The sequence below is a fragment of the Pelophylax lessonae genome (assembly GCF_965119305.1).
Source record: "Pelophylax lessonae genome assembly, chromosome: 1".
Classification (NCBI taxonomy): Eukaryota; Metazoa; Chordata; class Amphibia; order Anura; family Ranidae; genus Pelophylax; species Pelophylax lessonae.
The window spans coordinates 791,720,246-791,740,627 of record NC_138768.1 but is presented as its reverse complement, the minus strand read 5'-3'; the positions used below and the strand labels follow the sequence as shown (position 1 = coordinate 791,740,627).

Sequence of the window (20,382 nt, the reverse complement as noted above, 5' to 3'; positions counted from 1 at the left end):
ACAGGAGGTGGTCAGAGACTGCGGACATGGTACAGGAGGTGGTCAGAGACTGCGGACATGGTACAGTGGGTGGTCAGGGACTGCGGACATGGTACAGTGGGTGGTCAGGGTCTGCGGACATGGTACAGTGGGTGGTCAGGGACTGCGGACATGGTACAGTGGGTGGTCAGGGACTGCGGACATGGTACAGAGGGGTGGTCAGGGACTGCGGACATGGTACAGAGGGGTGGTCAGGGACTGCGGACATGGTACAGAGGGGTGGTCAGGGACTGCGGACATGGTACAGTGGGTGGTCAGGGACTGCGGACATGGTACAGTGAATGGTCAGGGACTGCGGACATGGTACAGTGGGTGGTCAGGGACTGCGGACATGGTACAGTGGGTGGTCAGGGACTGCGGACATGGTACAGAGGGGTGGTCAGGGACTGCGGACATGGTACAGTGGGTGGTCAGGGACTGCGGACATGGTACAGTGGGTGGTCAGGGACTGCGGACATGGTACAGAGGGGTCATCAGGGACTGCGGACATGGTACAGAGGGGTGGTCAGGGACTGTGTACATGGTACAGGAGATGGTCAGAGCTCTCCACATGAGTGTCCTCCTCCTAAGTCCCCTTCACCTCTCCACAGCCACAAACATCAGTGACATTACTAGTGCAGAGTGAGTGAAGCTGTGACACTGCCTGTGGAGAGGTTAAGGGGGCACAGGAGAAGGACACTGATGTCCTCTGCCCCCTGACTCATCTTTCTACTCCAGTCTGCTCCTGCTAGCTGTCGGAGGCTCGGAGCCCCAGCACTTACCAGTCCTCTGCCTCGGCTGTCAGTCTGCGACTGCTCTGTCCACTCCACCAGGCATCCATCTAGCGGCAGCATCTCCTAGTCCACTCCAGATAGACAGAGTGAGTGACTCTGCACTGTAGCTAGCGGCCGGCTGCGGCGGCGGCGGCGGGAAAACTTAAATTATGGCGGGGGCGGAGGCAGGGGCGGGCGCAGGAAGGCAGTGCAGTGGCACTCGTCCAACGAATAGTGCGAGTTTGGCAGTCTGCATCGCTGCGAGAGTCGAGAGAAGAACTCGGGGATCTCCGGAACTGCGCGCCGCGCATGCGCAGTTCTGACAGTGCCGCCGCCGCAGTAGATTTACGGGCACTTTTCTCCTGCTACGGGCATTTACGGGCAGGAGAAAAGTGCCCTTTTTTTACGGGCTGTCCGTAAATCTACGGGCGGTTGGCAACACTGCTCAAGCCAGATTTAGTGGAGGAAGATTTATTCAGCATATTTGGCAAGTACAAAATCACAGTATATATAAAATAATATGTGTAGCACAATTCCCAGCCATTTTGCTGGATATGAGTCCACCTCGGTTACCGCTAACAACAGCACATTTAAGCATGTTTCTCCAAGTGTGAGCACTGAGACAATGACCAGTCTAGTATCTTTGGGTTTTTGTATTTATGTTGTAACTTGGATAGGAGAAGGGATAAGTGGGATACTCCTAGAACTGAACTATGCACAATTTGGCAGGGACACTTTAAAAAAACACTATTTGGCGCTGACTTGACGCTGGCAGAATGCCTATCAACGCTGGCTTGACACTGGTTAACACTGGCCGGATGCCTGTTAACGCTGAACTGACTTGTGACTGCTTTCTGCCTAAAGATGTCCTCTTTGAGCTCCCTTAAGCACTCTTGCTGAGGTAGCTACTTGTATACCGCTGCACTGCTGAACACTTCAGGGCCCACACCGGCGCCCCCTTTCTCTCAATTATCTTCAGGGCTTAGACTCTAGCACCCCCTTTCCTAAGCCTCCTCTACTGGTTAGCTGGCTCCCGGATCCCTTTGACCTTCTGGAGTGGCCCCCTCTCCTAGGCAGACCCCTTGGAAGTTTCGAGTACTAAACAACACTGTTTTTCCTGGAAACTTCTGCCCAGGAGCTCCACTCGGTCAGCAACACTCTGGATCCTCTTCCTGCAGCCCAGCTCAACCTCCGGTCCTCAAGGCCGACTGCCCATGACACCCTTACTTGCTCTGACAGGAGGAGAGACAGCCCTCAGCCTCCTCCTGGGACTCTGCTTCCCGCCAAAGACACTCTGTCACATGCTCCCTTTAGACTTATATCTGATCCCAGGGTGCATTGCGGCAAACTCTGCCCACTGAGACAGCTATAAGCCCTGGTGCGCTATTGGCCAGGTTTCCTCCACTGTCCAATAAGAGCCCTCATTGGATACAGTGGGGAGACTCCCCAGACTCAACAGACCACATCTGGAAACATATGACAGCCTAACTGAATGATCAGTCCCCCCGGAAAAGCACACAGGGCCAATATATACTTTTCCTAGCACCTATCTAGGAGGGTGCTACACATGCAAAGTGGTTGGAGAAAAGCTGTAGAATGGCAAAATTACAAATTATGTAAGCAGACTGCAGTTCCTCTTTAACTCATCACCAATCAGATATTCTTTAGTGAAAACTGCAGATTTAAAAAGGCTGAAAACAACTTTTGAAAGTACATTAGCGTGCTAAAAATTATACGAAATAGCTGAAACTTGCTACCCTGCAAGGGCCGAAGGATGAGCCGAGCATGGCACTCGCTGATACCTACCTTTATTGTTTAGCAGGACAGCTAAAACACTTAAACGCTTGGGTATCCCCAGATCTGCCATGTGAGGCCCATCTTGCCTCAATCATACATGTGGACAGCTTCTTGTTGGCCCTAATCTTTGTCTCCTCATTTACCTACAGTGGAGTTGCCTATTTTGACACTGGCACCATCAGTGTGGAGTGAGGCTAAGAAGATCACTACATACTCTGATACCCTCTGGAATTATCTATTTGGAATAACCCCATTTTAGTTCAGTTATACACTCCTTTGATTACTTACATCCGCAATGTAACTTACTCCATACATTTTTTTTAATGTACTTGCTGTTACAGCTTGTTTTGCATGCCTTATTTAGGTCCTAAAGTCCTAAGCTATCTAATTACCCCCTTATTGGAGTGCTATGGTCTCAGGGCCCTAATGGGGCGATCTCCATGCCAAACTATGCACAGCACCTCTGTTGGTCAAATTTAAATGTCAATCTTTGCTCCCAGTAGCTTAGCTTTCAGCCTCTATGCCCACAGGTCTGCTCTTTCTCTGGTCCCCAGCACAAAGGACTGATCTCTGGCTCAGGCCATGTGCCTGGATGGCATGCACACAGGGAAATACATGTGCACACTCCAGTCCCCTCGCTGCAAGAGGAAGTCACTCTGTCCACAGTGTGGGAAAATACAGCTCCATTCTCCTCTTTATCACTATTATGTCTTTTTATGGGAACTGTAGTCCGGTGGTCCATAGGCTTACACAGTATAGCTCCCCTTCTGAACTTCATATCCCACAGTCTAAAGTGGCTGTCATACAAGTCTCTTGAGGTCCTTTACCTTGTCAGTTTCCCCTAGTGGGTGGAGCTGATGTGGTGCTAGGCCATTCAGCATGACAATCATAGGAGAGTACACAGAGAGCAACTGCAGCACAGCGTCCAAGATTTACCCTCTTACTCTAGCCAAGCACCTGGCTATATATATATATTATTATTTAGCCTTGCTGATATGATGCCCTAGACTTGCTTCCTTTTGTTACAGGATTGCAGCTATTCACCTTATGTGTGATGTTGTAAACACATTATAAGGGTTTATTGGTTTGTTACTGGACTGGTATTGTACTGCAAAATTAACATCCTCTGTAGTTTTCTCATATGCATTATGTACTAAGTATTCTGTCATTGTAAGTCTTTTGCAATAAACAGAGTTAAAAAAAAAAATAGAAGGTTTTGGTAAATGGGTTTAGAGCTAATTTAACCACTTCCAGAGCGCCCTATAGCAGCTTTACTGTTATAGGGCAGCTGTCCTGTGCAGAATCACGTATAACGGTATATATATATCCTGTACGTAATTCTGCATTTCCGCCTATAGGGCAAGCACACGCCGCCAGCAGGCCGCTTTTGCTGTGATTAATTAAAGCAGAAGCTGATCTGCTGGTGCCTGCCACTGGATGTCTGTCGGCACCTGCCAATTGTCAGTAAAATAGAAAGAACGGAGATCTGCCTTTGTAAACAAGGCAGATCTCTGTTTTGACTGAGGAATGGATTTTATGCCCCTTCAAAGCAGGGGAAAAAATCCATCTCTTCTCCTAGTAAAAGCGTATATACAGTACACAAAAACACTGGCTAGGCACACAGTTAACCCTTTGATCGCCATAGATGTTTAACCCCTTCCCCGCCAGTGTCATTAGTACAGTGACAGTGCATATTTTTAGCACTGAACAAGGTATTAGTGTCACTGGTTTCCACAAAGTGTCAAAAGTGTCAGATTGCCTGCCGCAATATCACAGTCCTACTATAAGTGGCTGATTGCCGCCATTACTAGTGATATATGAAAGCAAAAACACACATCACATTGATGTGGTACAGTATCTCACAAAAGTGAGTACACTCTTCACATTTATGTAACTATTTTATTATATCATTTCATGTGACAACACTGAGACTTTACTTTAATTTACTTTACTTTTAATTTACTTTACTTTACTTTAATGACACTTTACTACAATGTAAAATAGTGATTGTACAGCTTGTATAACAGTGTAAATTTACTGTCCCCTCAAAATATCTCAACACACAGCCAATAATGTTGAAACCGCTGGCAACAAAAGTGAGTACACCCCTAAGTGAAAATGTCCCAATCGGGCCCAATTAGTCCATTTTCCCTCCCCGGGGTCATGTGGCTCATTAGTGTTACAAGGTCTCAGGTGTGAATGGGGATCAGGTGTGTTAAGTTTGGTGTTATCGCTCTCACTCTCTCATACTGGTCACTGGAAGTTCAACATGGCACCTCATAGCAAAGAACTCTCTGAGGATCTGAAAAAAATAATTGTTGCTCTACATAAAGATGGCCTATTCTATAAGAAGATTGCCAAGATCCTGAAATGGAACTGCAGCACGGTGGCCAAAACCATACAACGGTTTATCAGGACGGGTTCCACACAAAACAGGCCTTGCCATGGTTGATTAAAGAAGTTGAGTGCACGTGCTCAGTGTCATATCCAGAGGTTGTTTTGGGGAAAAAGACATATAAGTGCTGCCAGCATTGCTGCAGAGATTGAAGGGGTTGGGGGTCAGCCTGTCAGTGCTTAGACCATACGCCACACACTGCATCAAATTGGCCTACATGGCTGTCATCCCAGAAGGAAGCCTCTTCTATAGATTATGCACAATAAAGCCCGCAAACAGTTTGCTGAAGACAAGCAGACTAAGGACATGGATTACTGGAACCATGTCCTGTGGTCTGATGAGACCAAGATAAACGTATTTGGTTCAGATGGTGTCAAGCCTGTGTGGCGGCAACCAGGTGAGGAGTACAAAGACAAGCGTGTCTTGCCAACATTTAAGCATGGTGGTGGGAGTGTCATGGTCAGGGGCTGCATGAGGGATGCCACCACTGGAGAGCTACAGTTCATTGAGGAAACCATGAACGCTAACATACTGTGACATACTGAAGCAGAGCATGATCCCCTCCCTTCGGAGACTGTACTCCTCACCTGGGCCTGCAGGGCAGTATTCCATCATGATAACGACCCAAAACACACCTCCAAGACGAACACTGCCTTGCTGAAGAAGCTGAGGGTAAAGGTGATGGACTGGTCAAGCATGTCTCTAGAGGTAAACCCTATTGAGCATCTGTGGGGCACCTCAAATGGAAGGTGGAGGAGCTCAAGGTCTCTAACATCCACCAACTCTGTGATGTCGTCATTGAGGAGTGGAAGAGGACTCCAGTGGCAACCTGTGAAGCTCTGGTGAACTCCATGCCCAAGAGGGTTAAGGCAGTGCTGGAAAATAATGGTGGTCACACAAAATATTGACACTTTGGGCCCAATTTGGACATTTTCACTTAGGGGTGTACTGACTTTTGTTTCTGGCGGTTTAGACATTAATAGCTGTGTGTTGAGTTATTTTGAGGAGAAAGCAAATTTACACTGTTATACAAGCTGTACACTCACTACTTTACATTGTAGCAAAGTGTCATTTCTTCAGTGTTGTCACATGAAAAGATATAATAAAATATTTACAAAAAGTAAAGGGTGTACTCACTTTTGTGAGACACTGTATGTATGTGGCTACAGAATTCAATAGTGATATTTTATTATTAATTTAAGAAATCTTTAGATCTCAGTTTTAATTTGTTACCACCCTGTTTTCTCAAGTACAAGAAACATACATATAATTGAAATTGTATTTGTGTTGAATTATTTAAAGCAGAGTTCCGCTCCCCCACGAAAAAAATTAAAAGTCAGCAGCTACAAATACTGTAGCTGCTGACTTTTAAATAGTAGAATTTACCTGTCCAGGGAGCCTGCGATATCGGCACCCGAAGCCGATTTTTGTATCGGCTCGCGGTTGCTGCCGCCGCCATCCAGGGTAAGAGAACCCAGCAGTGAAGCCTTTTGGCTTCACTGCTGGTTCCCTACTGCGCATGCTGCGCTTTGTAATTTGTCCAGCGACGGAGGAAATAGGAGGGGGCTGAACTTCTGAGGGACAGCGCCGCGGTGCTGTCTCCCGGAAGTGGGGAAGGGTACCTGTCAAAAACACGTACCCGTTCAGCCCCCCCGAAAGGTGCCAAATGTGGCACTGGAGGGGGGATGGAAGCATATAAGTGGAGTTCCACTTTTGGGTGGAACTCTGTTTTAACAAGAAAATTTTGAACTGATGTTTTCATTTTATATTCAGCAGATTCTAAAACTAAGATATGATTATTTTTATATATTGCAGGTATATTTTCTCTGGTGTCATTCAAAGGATGTGATCAAATCTTTCAAAACACTTGAAAGGTGAGCAAGATAATTTCCTAATAATTTACTAAAATAACAATGCAATGCTGTTCATTTTTTCTGTAGACGAAAAACCCCCCAAAAATGGAATTGCCCATAGCAGTCAGAAGGCTTCTGTCCATTTCTAACCTGTGCTAGAAACATGAAATCTGAATGGTTGCTGGATGAACACATGTACAGCAGAATCATAATGTCATGTGGTATCTTGACCAAAAACGTTTGTTTCTAGTTTTGGATAAACTCTTTGCTGGAGAGATATTTCTTCTCTATAGTCCTGGTGGCCACCGGGACAGAAAGTGATGGGACTTCCAAAATGTTATTGTTTTTACCAGAACAGGAATATAGGGGAAATCCTTTGATGAAGACAACTTCTTAAAGCTGAACTTAATTCACCTCCCCTTTCTTTCTCGCCAATGTCTATATCTTTACCCAATTTTCTTCTGGGTTCAGGATCTTCAGCCATCTTGATTGATGTAACTCATGCACATGGGAGCTCAATCATTCCAACCGGAATTCAGGCATTAAAAAATAATACTGACCACAGTCCCCTACTACTGTATATCCAAAACGAACTAAAATAAAAGTTTTGGCTCTAGCCAGTGCCATCTTAAGAGCATTATAGGCCCCCGGGCAATGCAGTGCACTGGGGCCCGCCTACACAATCACCCACGAGAATAAAAATGCAAATTATGGATAAGGCGATATAAAAAAATATATATATATATATTTGTGTGTGTGTGTGTGTATATATATATATATATATATATATATATATATATATATATATATATATATTTTTTTTGCTTTCAGTTCCAACTGCAAAACCCTCTCCATGTACTATAATTAGCCCAGGCACAGGTGATGTATGGAGATCGGTGTATCCTCTGATCGGACACATCGTATCCTCTCAGCTGTCACAATACAAAGACGTTTCCGCTCCTTTCTAAATATAGAACAGTGATCGCTGTGCTCCCCCTCCCCCCAGCCAGTGTCACCCCCAGTCCCCGGACTCACATGCAGCGCTGCTCCCCATCATCTCTGTCCCCGGGACTCCGCCTGCACAGCACATGAAGGGAGGACGTGGGTCCGTGGGTGGAGCCATTCTTCTAGGCGCGGAGAGGAGGACGAGCCGACGAGGAGGATCCTCCTCCGCAGTGCATGATGGGTCGGCTCTCAGAACGTCACTGGTTGCTAGATGCCAATCGGCTGGCCTTCTTAGCAACCAGTGTGCAGTGGAGACAGAGCCACCGGCGGACAACGGGGGGGGGGGGCCCTAGACCACCAGGTAAACTAATCTGGCCTGGGGGGGACAGTGTAATTGCCACCCTGTGTGTGGGGCCCCTTGGCAAGTGGGGCCCCAGGGCAACCTCCGGGCATGCCCATTGGAAAAGACGGCCCTGGCTCTAGCTACACTTCAAGGGTATGATCAGTTCAAACATCTGAGTACTCTAAATTGTTAAAAGATGAAATCTAACCAATAATTATCACATACCAATCTCTTTTTGGCATGTGGCACATATAAGCACATATGAGATTTAATCCCTTGTCAATAGTTGCTTTAATTAACCACTTCACCTCCGGAAGATTTACCTGACCAGGCCATTTTTTGAGATACGGCACTGTGTTCATTTAGGTGACAATTGCGCGATTGTGAAATGCTGTACCCAAATAAAATTTATGTGATTTTTTTCCCACAAATAGAGCTTTCTTTTGCTGGTATTTGATCACGTCAGTGGTTTTTATTTTTTGCGCAAAACAAAAGAAGACCGACAATTTAAAAAAAAAAAAAAAAGAGAACATTTTTTTTAACTTTCTGCTATAAAACATATCCAATAATAAAATGTAAAAAATCTAATTTCTTCATGAATTTAGGGCAGAATGTATTCTGCTACATGTTTTTGGTAAAAAATTGGTTTTACGTGACTACGCGTCTACAAACTATGGTATATATTTACAGTATGTCATTTTTATTTATTTATTTTTTATACTAATAATGGCGGCGATTAGCGACTTATAGAGGGACTGCGATATTGTGGCGGACAATTGGACACTAACTGATAATTTTGACACGTTTTTTGGGGACCAGTGACACAAATACAGTGACCAGTGCTAAAAATATGCACTGTCACTGTACTAATGACACTGACTGGGAAGGGGTTAAACATCTAGGGCGATCAAAGTGTTAACTGTGTGCCTTTGTTTTTGTGTATTGCATGTGCTGCTTTTACTAGGGAAAGAGAGGGATTTTATTCCCTGTTTTGCATACATAGGCAGATCTCTGTTATGTGTGTTTTTTACCGATGATTGGTGGGTGCCGGCAGACATCCAGTGTCCGCCCACCCGCAGTTTGGCTTCTGTTGTGAATAATTACAGCAGAAGCGGCCCGCTGGTGGCGCGCAGGCCCCCCTGCCAACGGAAGTGCAGAATCAGCTTCAGATGACGCCCAGGAGTAGGGGCGAAACGCCTGAAGCAGGAATCTAGCATCATATGTCACTTCTGGTCGGTGGAACACACCAACATCATTTCCGGTCTAGTCTAGACGGCGCTCTCACACTAACGGCAATCGCATTGCAAATTACCTATGTAAGTGTACTACTTTTTGCTTTTAATTTTCAATAAACGTTTTTTAAACGGAGGCTCTTCTTTGATTGTATATTCGGGCACCGGAGAGTCCATTGGGAGAACCTTCCAATCCAGGAATTACAGAAGGCATAACTATTCCCTATTGTTTGAGTCCACTGGGAGAACCTTTTGTTCCAGAAACCATTAAGTGGCAAAGTAAAGACTCTGAACACACGCTTGATTTCCCCATTGTTTGGTGAGTGGGGACACAAGAGGGGAGCATGGAGTGGTCTGCACCATTATAATTCAAACACGAGCCCTTTTATAAGAACCATCTATTTTTCAGCTGTTTAAGAGCACAGCTTTTTCTCAACTGCTTTATGTATTTGCACTTTAGTTTAGTGATATAGCACAAGTCTTTATTTTATTTTATTAATTATATAGTAAAGAATTGTTGATGCACATTTAGGCTCGGTTCACACTAGGGCGTCCTGTGAGGCGACCTGGTCGCCTCACAGGTCGCCGCAGGTCGCCTCCCATAGGGAAGCTGCGGACCCGTTCTAATAGGAGCGACACAAGTCGCTCCGACCTAGAAAAAGGGTCCGGAGCTTCTTTGGGGCGACCAGGAGGCGACCGCCATAGACTTCAATGTTATGAAGTCCGTGGCGGCCGCTCCGAGGTCGTGGCGCGCTGCTCGCACCGCGACCTCGGAGGTCACCACCCGAAGTAGCGTCGCGGTAATGTGAACCGGCGCTTAAGTTTTGTTGTTTACACATATATTTATTTGGGAACTAGAGAAGGGCTGATAGCTTTACCATTTTACATGTATATACCTAAACCTGTGCAGGAGGGCCGCCTTGTAGCTGTAAATCTGCTATAGGGCGGTCCGGAAGCGGTTTAAAATCAGTGCATTGCAAATGCAGCACTTGTCATTAGGGGTTAAATTTCATACTCCCGTACAATAAAATCTCCTGTTAAGCCGCTAGTAAATAAGCCTGTTTTTCTTTTGGGAATAAATGCAATGCCTTGCTGTTGCCCTGTCAACACAATGTAATGTAATTAATTGGTTACAGTTAGCCCTCATAAGTCAGAAATTGTAGGCTCCTCAAATAAAATCTGTGCGTTGCGCAATCTAGGAATAAGGCTTGGCAATAAAGTATATCGGCTAGAGACGGGGATATGAATGGAACATGAACTTTCACAATGTGAACTTTTGTAATCCAAACTGCTTTCTCAATGACTCAAACAATGTTATTGCAACTTGATATAAGGCTGTATAACTAAGGCAATGGTGTTTACTGATACATGGAATACCTGAATGCTTAAAGGAACCTGCAGAGAAATACAGTCTTTATTGCATTTTGCAATGTAATGTGAATTAGCGTGACTCCCTGCTTTAATTATCAGGGTAAATGTTTGGGGATAAGTATACAAAAGACATTTATTTCCATTTATCACTTAGTAACATACTTAAGCTGGCCATATACTCATCAAACTCCATTCCAATCATGCTGAATCACCCAAAATTTGCTCCATGGGATTCCCTGTTGGCAACACCTTGGTCAACAAAAGTCATTTTTTCAATCAACTTTTGTAGAAGGAGCCAAATGGAAAGTTGTCGGTGACTGCATCTAATCAGATTGTGCTGGTACTGGAGAGAGTCCAGAGAAGGGCAACAAAAATAAGGGGAATGGAGGACATCAGCTATGAGGAAAGACTACAAGCATTGAACTTATTCTCTCTGGAGAAGAGACGCTTGAGAGGGGATATGATATCAATGTACAAATACTGTACTGGTGACCCTAACATAAGGAACAAACTTTTCAGAGTAAGGGAATACAATAAGACACGTGGCCACTCACTAAAACTAGAGGAAAAACACTTTAACCTTAAAATACGTAGGGGGTCCTTTACTGTCAGAGCAGTGGGGATGTGGTACTCTCTTCCACAAGCAGTGGTATCAGCAGGGAGCATCGATAGTTTCAATAAATATTAGACAGTCACCTTAAAAACCACAGCATACAGGAGTATACAATGTATGGTTAACATCAAACACACACACACATCATAGGTTGAACTGGATGGACTGATGTCTTTTTTCAACCTCCCTAACTATGTAACTATGTAACTACAGTCAGGTCCATAAATATTGGGAAATCAAAACAATTCTAATCTTTTTGGCTCTATACACCACCACAATGGATTTGAAATGAAACAAGCAAGATGTGCTTTAACTGCAGACTTCCATCTTTAATTTGAGGGTATTTACATCCAAATCAGGTGAACGGTGTAGGAATTACAACAGTTTGTATATGTGCCTCCCACTTTTTAAGGGACCAAAAGTAATGGGACAGATTAACAATCATAAATCAAACTTTCACTTTTTAATAACTGGTTGCAAATCCTTTGCAGTCAATTACAGCCAGAAGTCTGGAATGCATAGACATCACCAGACGCTGGGTTTCATCCCTGGTGATGCTCTGCCAGGCCTCTACTGCAACTGTCTTCAGTTCCTGCTTGTTCTTGGGGCATTTTCCCTTCAGTTTTGTCTTCAGCAAGTGAAATGCATGCTCAATCGGATTCAGGTCAGGTGATTGACTTGGCCATTGCATAACATTCCACTTCTTTCCCTTAAAAAACTCTTTGGTTGCTTTTGCAGTATACTTCGGGTCATTGTCCATCTGCACTGTGAAGCGCCGTCCAATGAGTTCTGAACCATTTGGTTGAATGTGAGCAGATAATATTGCCAAAAACACTTCAGAATTCATCCTGCTGCTTTTGTCAGCAGTCACATCATCAAAAAATACAGGAGAACCAGTTCCATTGGCAGCCATACATGCCCACGCCATGACACTACCACCACCATGCTTCACTGATGAGGTAGTATGCTTTGGATCATGAGCAGTACCTTTCTTTTTCCATACTCTTCTCTTCCCATCACTCTGGTACAAGTTGATCTTGGTCTCATCTATCCATAGGATGTTGTTCCAGAACTGTGAAGGCTTTTTTAGATGTTGTTTGGCAAACTCTACTCTGGGCCTTCCTGTTTTTGAGGCTCACCAATGGTTTACATCTTGTGGTGAACCCTCTGTATTCACTCTGGTGAAGTCTTCTCTTGATTGTTGACTTTGACACACATACACCTACCTCCTGGAGAGGGTTCTTGATCTGGCCAACTGTTGTGAAGGGTGTTTTTTTCACCAGGGAAATAATTCTTCGGTCATTCACCACAGTTGTTTTCTGTGGTCTTCAGGGTCTTTTGGTGTTGCTGAGCTCACCGGTGCGTTCTTTCTTTTTAAGGATGTTTCAAACAGTTGATTTGGCCACACCTAATGTTTTTGCTATGTCTCTGATGGGTTTGTTTTGTTTTTTCAGCCTAATGATGGCTTGCTTCACTGATAGTGACAGCTCTTTGGATCTCATATTGAGAGTTGACAGCAACAGATTCCAAATGCATATAGCACACTTGAAATGAACTCTGGACCTTTATCTGCTCCTTGTAAATGGGATAATGAGGGAATAACACACACCTGGCCATGGAACAGCTGAGCAGCCAATTGTCCCATTACTTTTGGTCCCTTAAAAAGTGGGAGGCACATATACAAACTGTTGTAATTCCTACACCTTTCACCTGATTGGGATGTAAATACCCTCAAATTAAAGCTGAAAGTCTGCAGTTAAAGCACATTTTGTTTGTTTAATTTCAAATCCATTGTGGTGGTGTATAGAGCCAATATTTATGGACCTGACTGTATGTAAGATACAGGCACTGTTGAGAAATTCTAAAACAAGCCACCTGTCAGAATACTGTAGACTGCAGCAGGATATTTGCCCGTTCATGCTATTAGTGCTGATGGAATAATCTTTTAGCTTATTTTAATTCAGTCTGCAGGCTGAACAAAATAAATCAACACTATATTGTCAAAAGTATTGGAATGCCTGCCTTTACACGCAGATGAACTTTAATGGCATCCCAGTCTTAGTCTGTAGGGTTCAATATTGAGTTGGCCCACCCTTTGCAGCTATAACAGCTTCAACTCTTCTGGGAAAGCTATCTACAAGATTTAGTGTGTCTATGGGGATGCTTGACCATTCTTCTAGAAGCGCACTTGTGAGGTCAGGCACTGATGTTGGACGGGAAGGCCTAGCTCGGAGTATCTGTTCTAATTCATCCCAAAGGTGTTCTATCGGGTTGAGGTCAGGACTCTGTGCATGCCAGTCAAGTTCCTCCATCCCAAACTCACTCAATTATGGTTTTATGGACTGTTAGCTCAAATCTTGTCAGGAGGCAATTTACAAGATGATATACGGCCCTTTAGTTGCTAATGGGATAGTGAATTCCCTCTCTCCAGCTGGGAGATGCGAGGACACAGCGTACTCAAACAAGGTGTAGGCACATCTGATTTTATTACAAGTTTAGCTCATATTTAAGGCAAGTTTGAGCGGGAAAAACTGCCTTAAACTGGTTACAATTCATCGGTCAAATTAACAATAGAGCATATCTCACAGAAACAGTACATGAAAAGGTTTTTGTGTTCCCTATACACCTGTGTATGTGTGGGGTGTCGTGTGTTGGAGATTGTGTTTGTGGGAGAGCCGCTCTGTCTGTGTTCAGCTGTCATGTGTTAATGTAAGCAATTGTCAAATGTGTTTAGGTGGTGTCAGTAATCTCTATGCGCAGACTTAACTTTGTCAAGTGTCTAAATGAATGAATGAAAAGGTGTTTGACATGTAAACTCCTATCAATGTCTTGTCGTTTAAATGCAAAATATGGCTGTCTGATGTCCAAGGTGTATGAATGAGGTGTGTCAAATGGCTTGTTAATGACATTAGCAAGGGCCCACATTCCATCATAGAATGGGCCCTAGTTGAAATGTAATATTTTAGTAAGGCACATTGATACACTCTTTCAACCCAACCTTTGATCCCAACTTTATTCATAAAGGTGGGATCACTTAGAGTCTGTGAATAGCACTATGTGCCCTCCTGGGATATATGTCCAACTATGAATGAGCTGAACATTCTTGACATTCCTGGGTTGTGTTCTTGTATGAGTGCATGTCATATTATTGGTAACTGACTTGCACAAAACAGGTGACATTATATTCTAAAGTGTATGTAGGCTGGTGACTTGGTTGTGTGCACATAGGGATATAACTTCTTAGAATTCTATCAAATCAAAAACAGACATGTTCAATGGGGAGGGCCATAGCTTGCAAGAATCCATGGCCTGAAAAATCCAAACTCCATATTATTGCAATAAAGTCACTACAAATAGACCCTGGCAGCACATACTACCTGTTGACTATAGCATGTGAATTTTCAACATCTCCTAAAGCCTTTGCCTGGAAAGGGCAAAAATAAACCTCCCCTGTTCAATAGGAGGAAAAAATTCCCTTTCGACCCTCATCTCATCAGAGCGGTCAGGCTAAATCCCTGGCAGTTACAACGTTAAACACTGTCCTTTGTGTTCAATAGGCTTGACTTCGACTGTAAAGTGGAGACATGAATGTCTCCTGTCTCTCTCTTTTCCTGGGGTGAGGAAGGGCAAAATGAGGAGAGGTTCTCCGGGTGGTGAGCACATGTTGCAAGTAACCAGACAGTGGCTACTAGTGCTCAGCTTGCTACAAAGCGTATCACTATTGCACGAATGCGAAGTCTTCCAGGAGTAGGGGTGTCCGTTGGCATTGTACCAATGCGTCTGTCTAGATCCAGCTGGAATTTGTCTGGTGCTCGTCACAATCTCCGGTAAGTCGTCTGGGGCTCGTCACAATCTCCGGTAAGTCGTCTGGTGCTCGTCACAATCTCCGGTAAGTCGTCTGGTGCTCGTCACAATCTCCGGTAATTCGTCTGGTGCTCGTCACAATCTCCGGTAATTCGTCTGGTGCTCGTCACAATCTCCGATCCTCAGTCGTGGGGTCCAGAGGTGGGGCTTCCGTCTGTCTTGATGCGTGGATCCAAACCGGGGAGTCGTCTGTCAATACCGCTGTTCTGGTCACTGCTTGAACTGTCGCAGGAGGTCCGTAGGGTGGGTCTAGCGATGTCAGCTTATGGAGGGCCTTCACCAGGACTCTATCTCCAGGCTTGAATGGGTGGGTCGGTGCACCTGTTGGCAAATGAAACGAGAGCGAAATATCACCATAATCACTGTTTAATTTTTTCAATTAATTCTGCCACATATTCCTCTTGCAAAATCTCTAGATATGAGAATTTATGGATTCATGAGGTTGGGAAGGGTTTCCCCATCAAAATTTCAAAGGGAGATAGCTTGGTACTTGGTCTGGAGTCATTCTGACTTCAGCAAGAATAGCAGGTAAGTACAGAGACAAGAATACAAGTTTTACAAGAATGGCAGGAGTATATTGCGGCACTGGGCTTCTGGCCTCACAGGCAGGCAGCAAAATAAATGCTAGTAAGAACTACTCGCAGCACTGGGGTTTAGGGCCTACAGGAAGGCAGGTAATTTTAAGACAGGAAGGATACCTAATGGCACTATTTTGTGAGAACACAGCATGTCCACACATGCAACAATGGTGAGGGCCCTTGGAGGGGTTGAACTGCTTTGTATTTCTCCAAAGGTCGAGATGGGTTAGCTTGCAGTCCTCTGACTCACCCAAGCAGGCAGCTACCTAGAACTGAGAATACCTTGACTGGCTAAGATGCTGTGATCACTGAACAGCAGGGAGTAAAATTCAAGCTGTCTTGTGTACATGGACACATAGAGACACACAAAACAGCTAGAAGTAAGTACAAACATAAATTTATACGGGTTTGCACAATTGCTCGGTGACACCGAACAGGAAATTGAAACCAAATAGCCTTGGAGACACAGGATCTGACTTCAAGGACCATTTATATGCAAAGCCTGGGCAATGAGTCACCTTAGAATGAAAAGAGATGGCTTGGCAACTAATTGAATTCACCGGAGGAGGTTACCTTGTCTTAAAATTTTAAATCTTTAACAATATCAAAGTAGTAACATATCAAAGTAGTAACGCTGTCATAAATTCATTATAATTCTTAGCACACTATCAACAAGTCATCCAATTCCATCCTATTTTTTTTTTAAGACCAATATACTAAAAGAAAACTTTATAAGAGATGCTTAATTATCTAAGGCATAGAACCTCATTAATGCCAGAGCTCATATGTCAAATTAGAACACATCAAATGTCTGACACCCAATGAATAAGAACTTTTTAACACCCATAAAAATAGTCTAATTAATCAGAAAAAAAAACAATTTGTAAACAATACTCTCATAAGGTTGAGTTGTCATTGAGGGCTGTGATTGTCCTTCGTTCTGAAAGTCTCAAATTAAATTTGTCTGAGAAATGAGCATCAAGAAAACTTTAGTAACAAAACATTTTAATTTTCCTCCTAAAAATAAACCAACGGTTAGAGGAATTTAGCATACAGTAAGCATGTCAAACATTTTCCTTCCTAACAGTGCGCTTCTCTAATACCAAAAATTGTTGACGTCAAATTAATTATTACCACGTGGATTTCTATATTTTTTTTTTTTTGTTATGGTATACAATAAACTTAAAGAAAAAAATTATTATTGTTCACCATGGTTAAAAAATGAGCAGCTCAAAAATAAACATTAGTAATTTCCCATTTATACGTCACCATTCTTTTCACCCATTCCATTTGGAACATCCTTCAAAACTGTTTTTTTTTTTTTTTTCTACAAAAGCAAAACTGATAGTTAATACATTTGCATAAACAATTAACAGATTCTTTAGTACTTCCTCTTCAAGTTCACCCAGCTCAGTCAATTTGTATGACAATTAAACTCTTTACACTCCCTTTTGCAATTCCCTGTGTCACAGACAGGAGAGGGGGGTGGGGGGGGGAGGGGGGGTTTGTGTGCTAAAAAAGGCACCAAAATTTTTGTTTTAAAAGGTCAGTGATAAAAAAAGTCAGTGACACAAAACCTCAATGATACAAGTTCAAAATTGCTTACGATTTTTAAGGATAGAAATACAATTTTAGTCCTTAAGGTCACATTTTACACACCAAATATATTTTCTTGCTTCTAAAAGCTGCCATGACCAGCATAGTACGGATTTACCTTTTTTGTTGTACCCGTGGCAAAATAACATCACTTTAAAACATAAGTAATAAACATAAAACAAATCATTATGCAACCAGTATTCATTCAGTGTTATGAAATGCTTTGCTGATGCAGCACCTTTTAGGAACAGTGTTAAAACGAACACAACATAACGATTCATGGATTTAAGGTTGCCCATACACAATACAATTTTCATACAATTTTCCTAAACGTAAATTTCATTATTTTCTCGGGATTCTCCTTACCTTGAGAATTTCCCATTATCTTAAGCTCAGAACACAAACTGAGATCAGCTGAGTTTGAAGGTTTATATATATATATATGTATATATAGGGATGGTGAGGTCAGTATTTAGACTTTATTGGAAAACCTAGTTTCCCAACTTATGTGGTTTCCTGCGTCTTTCTAATCAGATTTATATACACCCAATTTATGGTTTTCTGTTAACTATCCTTTGGTGGGCAAGTTTATACCTTCAAGCTCATCTTAATATCACATACAATCTCCACATACATCTATACAATGGCATGCAATCTTATATAACGACTAAAAATACACCTAAATGTCTATACAAATATACAAGTTTTAGAGGGAGAATTCACTATCACACACAGTACTGCTTTGTAATCGGGTTTCAGACCCTGGGATATCAGACCCCATCTTATCTTTGGGGCTTCAGGCCCTGGAGTATCAGACCCCATCTTATCTTTAGGAATATCAGATTCCTGGGAGGCGCTAAAAATAGCGGTTAACTGGGTACCGTTTATCTGCTCTGATAGTATAGGGTGGTAATAAATAAAAAATAGAATTACTTACCCCATACTGTGTTATGGCAGATTCCACTTTTCTGACACCAAACTGTTAGCTCAAATCTCGTCAGGAGGCAATTTACAAGATGATATACGGCCCTTTAGTTGCTAACCCCCCCGGATAGTGAATTCCCTCTCTCCAGCTGGGAGATGCGAGGACACAGCGTACTCAAACAAGGTGTAGGCACATCTGATTTTATTACAAGTTTAGCTCATATTTAAGGCAAGTTTGAGCAGGAAAAACTGCCTTAAACTGGTTACAATTCATCGGTCAAATTAACAATAGAGCATATCTCACAGAAACAGTACATGAAAAGGTTTTTGTTTTCCCTATACACCTGTGTATGTGTGGGGTGTCATGTGTTGGAGATTGTGTTTGTGGGAGAGCCGCTCTGTCTGTGTTCAGCTGTCATGTGTTAATGTAAGCAATTGTCAAATGTGTTTAGGTGGTGTCAGTAATATCTATGTGCAGACTTAACTTTGTCAAGTGTCTAAATGAATGAATGAAAAGGTGTTTGACATGTAAACTCCTATCAATGTCTTGTCATCTAAATGCAAAATATGGCTGTCTGATGTCCAAGGTGTATGAATGAGGTCAAATGGCTCGTTAATGACATTAGCAAGGGCCCACATTCCATCATAGAATGGGCCCTAGCTGAAATGTAATATTTTAGTAAGGCACGTTGATACACTCTTTCATGGACCTTGCTTTGTGCACTGGTCCAAATCATGGGGTGGGATTATGGTGTGGGGTTGTTTTTCAGGGGTAAGGCTTGGTCCCTAAGTTCTAGTGGAGGGAACTCTTAGGACGTCAGCATACCAAGACATTTTGGACAATTTCATGTTCCCAACTTTGTGGGAACAGTTTGGGAATGGGCCCTTCCTGTTCCAACATGACCACCAGTACCCAGAAAAGCATTTTTTTTACTCATTATACACATGTTCTTAAACTGATTTTTTTTTTTCTGAAGAATACTATAAGCACTCTTTGCTCAGACACAGCCTAGCACAGTTCAACAACACATGGTCCAGCAGTTGCACATATAGTTTACAGTCCTGCAGATTGCAGCCTGGGTTACTGAGGGACTTCAAGGCACCCCACTCTCCCTGCAGGTTCTGACCAAGCAAAGGGAAACTTTTTTCTTTATGGGCCTCACAGCTCAGATTCCCTACATTAAAGAGCTTTAGCTCTGACTTAGTAGACCTGTACAGAGAAACCACTCTTCCACAGGTAGAGAAAGGATTCTTTTCTGCAGCTTTCTGGTAGAGGACCGGCTTTTCTATTCAGGCTGTGGCTGCTTTCTATAGAAAACAAACAGATGCTTTTTGTTTTGATGCACCCAGAATGTGTTTAGCTCATTTAAGTTACAACCTCCAATGTCCAAAAAAAAAATTGGAACACAAATGTGATCTGGAACGAAAGATCTACATATAAAACAAACATTTCCTTCTGGAACTGAGACATAAATGGTACTATTTAGTTAGTTTCCATACTGCAGGTGGGCACACAGCATTTTTGTAAATCCACACAGTACATACGGCGCTCCTAGGAGAAGTGCAAAGTCCATTGGTCCATTGGAACTTTCATCTGTATCTGTAGACCATCAACAGGGTAGAGGAATGGATGAACAGGAGAAGGGACCAAGACTGGAACCTCTGCAGCTCCCATTGAAGATGTGGGAAGGATCACCTCAATGTGGAAGAAAATGAATAGCAGGGCGCTGAGGTCAGTATCAAATAAAAAACGCTTTATTAAAATAAGCAGCACACTTACATAGAAGTTAGTATGAAACCGCGTGAATAGGGAACACCTGGGAGCAAGCAGCTGTAATCAGTGTGAGGCTGTAGGCACCACTGGGTAAACAGAGACTGAGGATGACAGGGAGTCAACCAGCTCAAAGTATGGATATTAGCAGCAGCGTTCTATGCTGCACACGAGGATGACAGCTGCCAAAATGCCTGGTGGATATCAGGAGAGGGGGTGTGCATGACGCGACGGGACTTGCCCTCTTCTTCAAATGCATGGATAGTGAAAGGAAGTGATGGACTTATAAAGCCAAAATTACAGGAAGGG

The 20,382-nt window shown here is 43.2% G+C and overlaps 1 protein-coding gene across 1 annotated transcript in view; it reads left to right on the top strand.

Moving 5' to 3' along the window:
• LOC309551724 (proton channel OTOP1-like) overlaps positions 1 to 20,382 on the top strand; it is a gene marked incomplete at both ends in the record, with an annotated part of 131,897 nt that overhangs the window by 89,280 nt on the left and 22,235 nt on the right. The window contains one exon of the mRNA XM_082252409.1: positions 6,799 to 6,857. Coding sequence (XP_082108535.1) covers positions 6,799 to 6,857 — 59 coding nt within the window. The remainder of the gene's footprint in view (positions 1 to 6,798; positions 6,858 to 20,382) is intronic.